Source organism: Xiphophorus maculatus, chromosome 1 (genome assembly GCF_002775205.1).
Source record: "Xiphophorus maculatus strain JP 163 A chromosome 1, X_maculatus-5.0-male, whole genome shotgun sequence".
NCBI lineage: Eukaryota > Metazoa > Chordata > Actinopteri > Cyprinodontiformes > Poeciliidae > Xiphophorus > Xiphophorus maculatus.
In genome coordinates this window covers 28,903,868-28,916,755 of record NC_036443.1, presented here as the reverse complement: position 1 = coordinate 28,916,755, position 12,888 = coordinate 28,903,868, and the positions used below count along the sequence as shown (strand labels likewise).

Genomic DNA, 12,888 nt, shown 5'->3' with positions numbered 1-12,888 from the left:
CGCTGCACTGCAAAAAACTAAATCTTACCAAGTATTTTTGGTCTAGTTTCTGGTGCAAATATCTTACGACACCTGAAATAACTAAAGTAGCTTACAAGTAACTTTAAGATATAGCAGCTTGTTTGGAATAAATGATACCAGTAACACTTTATTTGAAGTTATGTGCATAAGCCTGACATGACACTGTCATAAATATGACATAACACCTGTAATGAACATGAAGGAGTCTTTATGAATGTCTATGACTGTTGTCATGAAGTGTCATTCGGTAAATAATGCAACTTTTAATGCAAAGTTGCTTTAAAAGTTGCATTAAAAGTGTCAACTTTGCATTATTTGGTAAATAGTGACACTTAAATGCAAATATGGGACTTAATGGACTTTTAAAGCAACTTTGCATTAAAAGTGTCATTATTTACCAAATGACACTTCATGAGAACAGTCAGACATTCATAAAGACTCCTTCATGTTCATAACAGGCATTATGTCATATTTATGACAGTGTCATGTCAGTCTTATGCACATAACTTCAAATAAAGTGTTACCATAATACCTTCATATTGATGAAAAAGCACTACTTCATAAGTTATAACATGGAAAAAGTGTCTTGTTACAAGTTAAATAATCTGCCAGTGCAACTACCGTAGTACTTTGATCTATAAAAAGTATTTTAAGCTTCATTTTGAAGCTCAAGAGTTTTGTAGCAATAATTAAAACCGACTGGTTAATTTCACCCATCAGAACAAAACCGTTCAACTGGCTGCTTGTGAGACGAAGCCTCAGCTGACCCGACGATGTGCTGATTGTGGCTCAGCTGACAGCCCACAGGCCGAGCTAGCTGTGTGCAAAAAACGATCCGTTTCAGGACGGTTTTCACTCTGACGCGAATCAGCCGGGCGAGTCAGAACCACAGAGGTCGAGGGAAGCGGCCATCTTGTTATGGTGGAAACATAAACTTGTTGTTTGCAGCTTCATGTCGATGAAGAAAAAGCTGTTGGGAGTCGGCGACTCCGAGGTCGTTGAACTTTGAGCGACATCAGCTGCTTTTGAAGCAGCACTACTGGTTATAATTTTATCAGCCATCTAAAAACAAAATGTTTTTCAAAGTGGAGGCCTCAAAAGGGAAGATAACAAAAATATATATTTTTTTAGTCATAAGTTTTTCTGATCGATATTTTTGCATACAGAATAAAGGTAAAACATAAACATGTTGTATGCACAATGCAGTTGAAGATGCATGTTTGAGAACCAAACATGCAAAACTTTAATAAAAAATAGTAAATATACTAAAGAAAAAAAGGGGGGTTGCATTAAGGCAAAAAAACTCCTTAAATTTTTGCCATTTAGTGTCAAATTTGTTCAATTTTCCACTTTTCATTTAACAACATTCTTTTCTTATAAAATAGAATCTGTAATTCAATTAAGAAACAAGTTAAAATGATTTATTTATCTGTCCGATTGGCTGCCAGTCAAATTTGTCGAGCTAGCAAAACTGCACTGCAAAAACACAAAGTCTTAGCAAGTATTTTTGGTCTAGTTTCTAGTGTAAATATCTGGCTACACTTGCAATAAAACAAACTTACAAAGAACTTTTCAGCAAGATATCGGAAATTGATTCAATGAAATAATATTGATGAAAACGTATTACATCCACTGGCAGATTATTTCACTTGTAACAACATTTTTTCCTTGTTACAAGTGAAATAATCTGACAGTAGAAAAACTACTTTTTGTCAATATTACAGAATTATTTACTTAAAATAAGATGAAAAATTACTTCCAAGTTAATTTGTTTTTTCAAGTGTAATAAGATATTTGCACTAGAAACTAGACCAAAAATACTTGCTAAGATTTCGTGTTTTTTCAATGTAACAAAAATGACAAGCTTTTATTTTAAAGGTCCAAAAGTTATGTGTCAATTAAAAATAAAGCTCATCACCAACCATTTTTTTCTTCTCTGCACGTCCCTCCTCTGCTGCCATCTGGTACCTGGAGGAAAAAACATGGCAGACATTAATGGACAATGGCGACCAGAAGCAGCGGATCCAAAGATCATTTCCAGACTTTAGGTGACGTCCAAATAAAAAAAAAAAAAAAGAAAAAACAGCAACTTTAAGATGACTGAAGCGATAAACTAAAGGAAATTTGTTGAATATATTGTGGAACTATTAGGGAATTTACATGTTTATTATCGTAAAGACGTCATCTGGACCTTTTATTAGTGAATGTGGCCAATATTTACATTACTTGACAGTTAAGATTTTTTTTCCAGCCAACTTTTTCTGCACTTTTTTATTTGATTAATTTAGATTTCTTCCAGAGTTTCCTTCAGCTTATGCATTTTGGAGGTTTTTTGAATGTCATGGATGTCTGAGCAGCTTTTATTTTACTTTTTTGAATTAAAAATCCCAGAAACATGGAGGAATATCTGGTTTCACCGACTGCTTTCAATTCAAATGGAAGCCATTAGTCCTTGACATGTTCCTGTCTGAATACTGCAAATAAAGACCACTGGTAGCAGAAAAAACTTAAAATATAGGAGAAATTAACCTTTTTACTAGAATTAGAACAGTTTTACATACATTTGAAGGCTTAGAAAAAAAGGCTCACTTTAAATGCTCTAAAATGATTAATGGACCTTCCATGTCTCTCAATCTGCTCACGAAGCAATACAAATATTTAAAACAACAGTTTGTCGGGTGGTTTTGTACAAACTGCTGCATCTGCAAGCAGAGCAATAGTGGCCCCTAGTGGCAAGAAGGAGAAACTGCAGCCACTTTAAGAACCAACAGGAAGCACTTCTATAAAATAAAGTTTATAAACCCGAGAAACTGGAGCAACCGGTTGCTAGGCAGTTTTTAAAATAACGGAAAAGTTTTTAAAAGTTGCCTGAAGTAATTTCCATGTCTGGAAAAACACTGGCAACGGAAATATAGTCAGAAAATGATGCGTTTCTCTACCAACGGAAAACTGGGTTTTCTAAAAATAAATAAAACACAAAGTCATTTCACAAATTAAAATAAACAACAATAATATGTCAACTGTTGGTCCTCATTATAAACTTCTGGATTTTTCCAAAGTGTGTTAAGACATTATTCATTTTCCATACCAAACGATTGCAATACAAACTAAACCCCCCAAAAAACAGGTAATCAAACTTAAATGCATTGCATTAATTAGTCACAAGTAATCAAATTAAGTTTACTTGTGTTAAATAATCAAGTTAAACTTAAATATATTCATGATAAAGTTGGAAAGTCTCTTCAATGCATTTCCCCATTTAAAATATTGTGACATTTTACACCATTTTTTTCAGATATAAACAAAATGTCTGAATGTTGCATCTGCAAACACCAGACCGAAGACAAACTGATGAAAAAATAAACCGAGTGATGTTTACCACTTTTAGGTAATAAAAGTTATTTTTGCTTTGTTTACATATGTATCCAGATCAGTTAATTCATAAACCCGACAAAATTGTTATATTTCTGTGACAATAGCAGCTATTTTCCTGACTTTTCTATTGTCCTTCATGTCAATTCTTCCATTAATCTTTGTGAGTTTGTGCTTCTCAAATGTTAAACATGTCAAGTTCTTTGGAAACGCCGTGAAAACTGACGCAGCAGCTACTGGGAAACCAGAGGAAACCAAAAAAAAAACAGGAACAGAGGAAAACAACCTCCACTAAATATTAAGATCAATATTTGACCTCAATATGTAGCCAAATATCGACCTTTCAATATTTGGCTACATATACGTTGGTCTTAAAGGCAACACGTTAGGGCCAGGCTAAGATAAAAAAAAAACAAAAAAAACCACACAAAACGAGACAAAGTCAACGTAATCTGATGTTGATGTGTTAATGGATTAAGTATTTTCTCATTTGTAAAACTGAGACCAAAGTACGACTACAAGATGCTCAACATTCCTCATTTTACCGGAGTTTCAACGTTGCTTTATTGTGTCTGGAGTTCCCATATTACCATGACTCTATTCTCATATCACTACAACATTTCCTCTCTCAATTCTGCTAACATTTCCTCTGAATGTTGCTTTTCTTTCTTGGCCTGGTCTCATTACTCCCTTGTAGCCACTGTTCTTCTAGAAATCAGAGCTAAATAAGAAAAACAAACGATGAATGCACTCATTCGTACGCCGACATGCAGGTCAGGAGGCAACTTGACATGTAGCTGGAGAGGCTTGAATGGTGCCAGATTGATATTATCAAACAATATCAAAATATTTACTAGGATACAAAATTGTTTTAAAATAGAAAGTGCTGATGAAGTCTGAGTAAAACTGAGCAAACAGGGAAATGAAAGCAGCTGAGCAGCAGAATCAGATTCAGTTTCAGCAGCTGAGGAGTTCAGAGCGACACGACGGTTCAACTGCTGGTGAATTATTAAACTCCTGGATCAGAACCAGAAGTTTACACTGCAAAAACAAAACCTTACCAAGTATTTCTGGTCTAATTTCCAGAGCAAATATCTTCGTAAACTTCAAATAAGATGAAACTAACAAGTAGCTCTGCAGTGGATAGGAGCTTCTTTTAAGTCAATAATTATTTAATATTGATGGAAAAGTTCTAGTTCCACTGGCAGATTAATTCACTTGTAAAGTGGAGGAAAAAGTCTTGCTATGAGGAGGACTTACTTGGAGAAGCGCTCTGCGATGGCGGTGTTTTTTCCCCGGGCGGAGACGATGGACAGCTCTTTGGCCGTGACCCTGAGTGACTGCGATGCCCACTGCCTGCGGCTGAACGGCGCGATGGAGGCCATGTTTGTAGTCTGTCCAGGAAAAAGTGCTGAAACAGAGAAAACCTGTTGAAGTTCAACATTCCTTGAATAGGCTAGGATCTGTTGGCTATACAAAACATGTTCACCACATTTTTGGTACAAAATCACTCAGATAATGAGATTTTTATCAGAATCAGCTGTTTTTGGGCCTCCTGTAACTTTAAATGCAAATAAAGCTGCTGCTGGCCACACCTCTAACCCAACGTTTACACTCACATGTGAAAATAGCCACAAACAGATGCGCATTTCTGCAACTGCACATATTCGAAAAGCATTAGTAGAGCCTCCTGCACAAACAACAAGAATGCAGCAAGTGGTTTCTGGATGGTAAGCCAACAACAAAACGTCTCATCCAGCAGCCATTGTACAGCGGTAACGGTCCTGGAACTCAGTTCGGATTGCTAGGAGACAGCAGGGCTCCACTGGGGTTGCTAGGTAATGGCACATTGCCCTTATCATGCGACTTATTAGGAGGGAAATGCCCATTTTCCAGACACGCACACAAAAAAATAAATAAATAGATCTGGCCATATATACAGTATATACATACATAAACACATATATATAATTTCTTTTTATTTTTAAGAACTTAGGTTTTTAGAAGCAGTTGAATCCCAAAAAGTATAAAAATGTGCATAATGTGAATATGTCCCCCTTTAATCGTCAAAGCTGGTATTTTGGGGGCGTTTGTGTCTTTTTACCAAAAATAGATCAGAAATGGCAAAAATTCTGTAAAAATAATCTTTCTGGTTGAAAAACCAGCCTGAATCTCACTCAGTTATTTCCCCGTTATGCTTCACGATAGTTTTCCATAATCGCATGTTTACCAATACGTTTACATCGTTAAGCTGCTGTTCCTCTTGGGTTTAAACTGGGCTTTAAACTGCAGGATCCGCTGGACTTTCATGTGGGAAATCAATACTTTGAACCAGACTCCATATCTGCCTGCAGCGGCCCCCGCCGCCCGGCTCAGAAAGTCAATAGAGAGCGGAGCGACCATCTGTTCCCTGTGACAGCGCTCAGTCCGAGCCTGGACCAGACAGCAGAACCTCCCGCTGCGTCACAAAAACAACCTGCTGACACTTTCACCAGAAAAAAAGAAAGAAAGGAAGGAACGAGTCCCTGCCTGTTTTCGCCTCGTCTGCTACAGCCTGCAGGAAGCCGGCAAGCAACTGCACGCAGATTTCAGTAGTTAACCGTCATCGAGTTTTACTGACAGTGATGAAGCAAACAATGAGACCGGAAGTTGCATAGCCGACCGGGTCGGTACCGGTACCGTCACTCAGCAGGTCAACTATTGAGGGAAGTGCTCCAATTTAATGTGCCTTGCACGTTTTAGGCTGAGAAAATAAAGATACATTTCATAAGAAAGGCGAAGAAAAATGAATGAAACTTCCTGGTTTGACTTTTTGATGTGAACTGAGGGTTTGAACATTTAAAATTCATGTTTTGTTCCCTTAATTATCTTAAATCTACTAAAATTAGAGTTAATCCGTAAAACATTTAAACTAAACGTCTGAAGAACAAACCAGAAAGCAGCTCAGCGTCATTATTCCCTCCAGTTTGTTTTTATATAGAAAATTGTTTTTTAAAAAAAACTTAATAAATCACGTTTTTCTGGATGCACATCATGGTAAAATTTCAATACCTTTAAATAATTTCTAGTAGTAAAACACTTAATAGGAAAGTTTAAATACAAATAACCAGGTAAATATACAAATAGTTTTAAAGTATTACAAATATAGAAATTTACAAACAGAAAGTAGAAAATAAAAATTTATACGGATAGAATTTAAATAAATTTCTTATGTCAACATCCACTCCAGGATGCGTCAAATCAGATTAGTTTTCAGTTTTTGTTCTTACACATCTTAACGGGTTTTCATGCGTCTCTGTTCATAATAAGCAGCTTTTTAATTCTTCCATATGCTCTGGGATCCTTCATGTTGAGCCAAATCTGAAGATTTCAAATCTAATTTTCTATTAAATTATTTTCTTAAATCATTACGTTTCAAGAGAAAGTGGAAAAAGTCGGTCACAAATTTCAAAGTAAATTTCTGCCTGACGCTCCTGACAGTAAAAAAAAAAAAAACATACAAATGAAGTCAGATAATCTTGTGAATGATTCACGTCAGAGTGAGATTATACACAAAGCAGCAGGTAAGAAAGAAACGGACTCCATGTTCAGCAGCTGCTAAATACTAAAACAAATCCACCTACCTCAGGTTATTTCTGACGGGTTTCTCGCTCCGATCACCGGTTCGGATCTAAAATATTTCCTCCTCCGCTGCTTTAACCAGCGCTTCAGACCCTAAAGGGAAATATGACGAGTCCCCCCTCCCCCTAAACTCCTCCCAGCCAATAGGAGAGCAGCACCTTACACCTGACAGGTGTTTTTTTCTCCCCCCCGCTAATATTCAGGATGACCTGGGGGAGCGCGACAAGCAGCCGGAGCAGCGACAAAAACCCGAGTGGAGCATCGAGTGGAGAGGAGGAGGAGGGAAGTGGGAGGTTTGGAGGGGGGGATTCCCACTGTGGATTCCAGGAAGCCGACCGAATCCTGCCTCCACTTTCTCACAGGGTCAACAGTCTGCAGGATGTGACTCGCTCACAATACCAGCTGACTTCACCAAATGGGAGGACGAGTTGGGTCAAATCATGAGCAATCACAAAGTTACTCAACACAGAGACGATCCTCCCCCAACATTATGACAAAAACAATCTGTAAAAACAAAAACCAGGGTGAAATAACAGCGTTTAGGCTGTTTTTGCTCAGTGGTGCTATAAATTTAATCTGTTTTAACTAAACATTTGATTTGCAGAATCATTTTACAGAATATTTGCCATTTCTGAACCTTTTTTGATAGACAAAAAAAGTAATAAATTAGTGTTATAGATTAGTGCATCTGTTTGTAGCCATTTTCATGTGCGAGTGCAAACCTTGAGTTGGGGGGTGTGTGGCCAGCAGCAGTTTATTTGGACTCAGAGGCCCTAAAACAGATCATTCTGACTAGAACCTCATTATCCAACGATGATTATGTCCATGAAATGTGATTAATATCTTTTGTGTAGCACATAGACCTATCCTAAACTGTCCAAGGAATCATAATAGGTCACTTTAAAAAAATTACACTAAACCTCCTTTAAAAAAATAAATAAATAAAAAAACATTGGGGAAATCGAACAACCCATGACCAATAAAAACCCAAATCTACTGGTCAGATACAAACAGTAAGCACTTTAAACTGCTAAGCTCAATTTCCTGTTGCTTTTCCTCAACATCTTGATTAGTAATCAAGCTGCAGCTTCCTTATTTGTTTTTGTTCTTAGCACTTTAACCAAAAAAACAAAAGTGCTTGCTCTGATATTTTCACCAGGCTCGCAGTCAAACTGAAAGTGAAGAGAAAACATGAACTTTGTTGCAGAAGTCTGACTTTCTGATTGACAGGAGAAATGCAAAACTTCCACAAATAAGAGTTTTAATAGTAAAGATGTGCAAATGAATCTGTGTGGCTGCCATGGTGACAAAAACAAAAAAAAATTCTTCACAGGTTCGCAAGATTAACATGCGTTTCTGAAACTGAATTTTAAAAAAAGAATCTGTAATTTTGTTAAAAACTCAAGTTTATAAATTTATATCTTTTTTCTATATTTGAAAATTATGTCTTACAGCTAACGAAGCTTAAGCTAAAGGATTTTATTTGTTCTTTTTTTTAAAAATGTTATAGTCCACACAATTACTGGGAAGACAGCTAATTTGACAGTCGCCCAGTTGGCATTCACGGAAAGTTGAGTGGAAGGAAGAAACATGGTGGAACTTAAACAGAAGCCCGTTTATTGTAGATTACCTTCATTACAAGCTGTAACCAATTACCACAAATATGAGTACATAGATTTAGATGTTTACAGAAATAAACTAGTTTTAGTTTAACGTCAACATGTAAAAATATCAGCCCGTCCTACTTGACTTTTCAATAAAGCGAGAGTTATTCTCTGTGGTTAATTCTGTTTTATTTAAAGAATTAGAACCAGGTGAAGCTAAAACTTTTTTACATTTTAAATATGAAATGTGTGTATTTTTTTTGTACAGTTTTAACTTAATTACCGCTTTGAACGTGTTCCATCAGAAAATGGACTTTGAGTCTGTGTACTAGTTTATTATTTCAATAATAGATTCATCGCAATGCATCGTTTCAGCCATAATCCAAAAGTTACATATTCCATGTGCTTCAACAGGCAGATTAAGCCGTTATTAAGCTACTTCCTGTTGATTTTTTATCCATAATTATCAAATACAGGAGGAAAATGTGCTATCAGACTGATAACAGCTTCGACCCTGTGGTGGTTCTGGAGTCTTCAAGCTCCATCCGTGTTAAACATGAAAGTTTAATCCCAAACACATGACTCCTCCGGGAGTCTGGAGGAAAAAACTGTCGTCAGAAATTCCCGGACGCTGCAGCCTGCAGGATTCCTGAGGAATTCCCAAGAAGGAAAAACAACAAAACGATTCTCTTGGTTTCAGTTTTAAGTGACAAACCAAAAGGTGGAGGCGAGTTCATCTGGAAAAAATGCAACTTTAGTTTCTCTTTTGTTCTGAAGCTGTAGCAAAACGAGAGAAAAGTGCAGAGCGGCAGTTCATAAATAAGATCTTTAAAAGATGCAACAATCTCCTTTATTTCGCCTCTTTACATAAACTCACTTCTAACCGTACAGTGAATGATGTCAAAAATAAAAACACCCAGGAAGTTAGCAATGGTTTATCTCAGATTCAGAGACTTGATGTTTTCTCACCATAAAAAGAAAGCATGAGAAATTTTCCCCATTTCAGTCAAAACAAATTCCAATGGAAACAAAAAGAAATAAAATAGATACAATCATCCAACTCCTAGCTAAAGTTGAGCAGTATGGTGTTTAAAAGAAAATAAAATTTAAAAAATTTAAGTTTCAAATCAATGTCAGCCTCTGCTTTCAATTACAGAAGAAGTGTTTTTTAATTCCATCATTCCTTCTCAGAGTTGTACGATGGAGAAATAGGGCCACGTTACAGGAATTTTTGTTAAATTAATTACAAGTCATATTAGCAGAAGAAGATGCAATTTTCCCAAAAAGAAAAAAAATATCTTAAAATTGAGAAAAAAGTTGCTTTAATTAGGATAAAAAAAACTTCGTCATCAGTGTCTGAGGTGAAAATGTCCTTTGAAAAAACATTTATATGTTCTGCTGCTGGAAATAATTTGATACTCGTGTTCAAATGACCTTCACTGTAAAACCGATGCCAAATGTTAGCTTCACAAGAAGCTCGCATTGTTCTTTCATGTAGAAATTCTCAAAATTACTTCCTTCTCCAAATTTAAATCTTTATTCTGGTCAAATTAATGCTTTATTCCCGCATTATTTTGACTATTGTCTTACTACGACTGTATTCTTGCAGTAGTATGACTTTATTCTCCGAATTAAAAAAAAATGAACAAAATAGTTTGCCTAATATTCTGTCAGAGTTTACCTGAATTCAAAGTCCATATGAGTAGACGCTGTAAAACATGCTGGTCAAACAAGATGGCCGCCCTGGCGGCGATGACATCACTTTGATCTATTAAAACCCAACGAGTTCATTGGTGAAAAGAAAACAAAAAAAATCCTGATTTTGCTAAATAAAAACATTCAAAAAACAAAAATTTGATGAATTAAAATATATTTATCGGCCAACCTCGGCTGACCTACCAAAATTACTTTAAAAAAAAACAAAAAAAAACTTTGATTTTTCATAATTACTCGCCAACTTATGCCGGAGTTGTGTGGGGATAATAACAAGAAATTGCACACATTCAAACCGGTCCACCTGTCCACAAACGAAACAAACTTTTGATCTGTAATTCAGCCCATAATTCAAGCCGCGACCTGCAGATCAGACGCTACGAGCAGCTTGACATCATCAGCGTTGGTGTGACTCAGAGCCTCACAGGGAAGACGACAGAATGAGTCCGCTTATATTCACACAGAGTCATCTGGTTCTGAAACCGGAACCAACACTTCACACAAGAAGACATGAGGGTCCTACGCAATTCGGCCAATCCTTCACCCTTTGGTCTGTTCACTTTCTGTTAAAGTATTCAGATGGATTTAATCTGGTTAAACATAAAATAAAGAGTCTCTAAAAGAATCTGCAACCTGATTACGTCTTGGAAGGAAAATACTAAGTTTCACTTAAACATTAAAGATTCTCTACATCCAACAGATCAGCATCTGGACTGATGGCCTGTAGGTTTATGATGCAACTTTTAAAAAACACTTATAAAAGCAACATTTACAGTTATTTTTCATAACTTGCTGGTGTTAATACAACATCTCTGACTGGTAAACATGCATTCAAGATTCTCAGACAAACAAAACAAATAAACATTTTAAAAACGCACCAATCAGTTGGAAGAGACTGGAATTGGCAAATTCTCCATTAATCGAGACGCTTTGATGCAAATGGGGATAAAAATACTCAGTCATGATTTTAGATAAATAAAAAACGGAAAACAAAATATTGGTCACCGTTTTACTTTTTTTTAAAATGATCTCAACGTGTTCCAGCTACTATTACTTTGGACAGCGCCCCCCTCTGACATATTGCAGTGCTACATTTGCTAATATTAGTCTTTTTTGATCCAGAATTTGTTTTCAAATGGATCCTAAAACAACTTGTAATATATAAACCTACATATATATTTTTAAAAAAATCTTACATTTCATTATTTAAAAAAGAAAAAAAAAAGCAGAAACATTTTTTATGTGACGTTGCACTTCCAGAAACTTTTTAGTCGACAGCCTTAGTAGGAATCCATAACTAACCGTCATGACAGATGCTATGACAACAGTCTGTTCCTATCTAACTTCTAAACAACATAAGTACAAATATTGAATCTTAAACTTTTGTTTTTTGTATACTTTCTTTCTGTTGGTCTCAAAGCTATGGTTCATGTATGATTTGCGCTGCTCCTGCCTACCAAAATGGCGGTTACAGCTCAGACTTAAGGAAACTATGCATTCATTATTTGGGGATCCCTCATCGCCAAATTATGTCCCAGATTGAAGCCATTTAAGTAATTTATAATAAACAGATTCTTTTGCACCGGTTTAAGTGATTTCAGCTTTTTAATAAGCTTTAATTTAACAATTATTTAGGAAAAAACGTTACACATGTGCGTTATCTTCATTAATCTGGCGCAAAAGCAGGAAAAAACTGAACGAAAACATTCCAGATGTTGGCGGTTTGCAGCAGAAATTAACTTATAAAATGCTTAAACTGCAGCCTGAATGGTGAAACAATAAAAACATCTTTCTGGGGAACAAAAGGCTTCCGCCTCAAGTCCAAGCATGCAACTTCTACAAGGAAATCACAAGTTGTCATTTCTGTAAAATAGTATGAGCTCAACATTTTGAGTCATTCTGCTCGGACAGGTAGCAGCAGGTGACTAATGACTCAATACGCCGCTCCGCTTGATTAAACTCACTTTGTGACCAACTTTTATCTCATATTGATTCAGCAGCTGCATTTTCTCGCAGACATCAACAACTCTTACCTCACACTTGAAAGGGAGATTTTTGGTTCGTCACCTCTGTGTCTGAGCGCAGTTCATACAAAAAACAACAAAATCACAGCTGCGCTTCAATAAACTGATTTCACCCCCGGTAATTAGGTCCAGATATCCCTCCGCTGCCCGGGTTGCGCTCGGCGCAGTAATATCTGAAGATGTCTGAGGCGTTGTGCGGCCAAAACTGTGGATTGCGACACACAGGCTGGATTCAAATGGGACAAATTATTGACTTATTTCTTGACATTTTACCATAGGAGCACAGTTTTGTCATGAATTTTAAAAAAGAACTAACTGTTTTGAAAAAATGCAAGTGATTTTTTAAAATTATGACTTGTTTATGTTTAAAAAGTTAATGTGTTTGATATTTTATTCATTAAACAAAAGTTTAATTATAAAAAAAACTTGAAAAAAGGAATTATGTCACACAATGTACAACTGACACAGTAGATTTTAGTAATTTTGCACCAAAACTGTAAAATAAAATTAAATAACATCACGCTTGGGCTTTT

The 12,888-nt window shown here is 36.1% G+C and overlaps 1 protein-coding gene across 3 annotated transcripts in view; it reads right to left on the bottom strand.

The window, feature by feature from the left end:
• lima1 (LIM domain and actin binding 1) overlaps window positions 1-12,465 on the bottom strand; it is a 32,079-nt gene extending 19,614 nt beyond the window's left edge. The window contains exons 1-3 of one of the 3 annotated variants that reach the window (XM_023336817.1): window positions 12,365-12,465; window positions 4,654-4,804; window positions 1,944-1,989 (exon numbers count right to left, since the gene is read on the bottom strand). In XM_023336817.1, the coding sequence (XP_023192585.1) occupies window positions 1,944-1,989; window positions 4,654-4,778 (171 nt within the window). In that variant the 5' untranslated portion in view covers window positions 4,779-4,804; window positions 12,365-12,465. Of the gene's footprint in view, window positions 1-1,943; window positions 1,990-4,653; window positions 4,821-7,016; window positions 7,293-12,364 lie in introns of those variants that run through there. The other 2 variants (XM_023336811.1, XM_014469823.2) reach the window with 2 other exon arrangements.
• Between the last annotated feature and the right edge of the window lie 423 nt (window positions 12,466-12,888).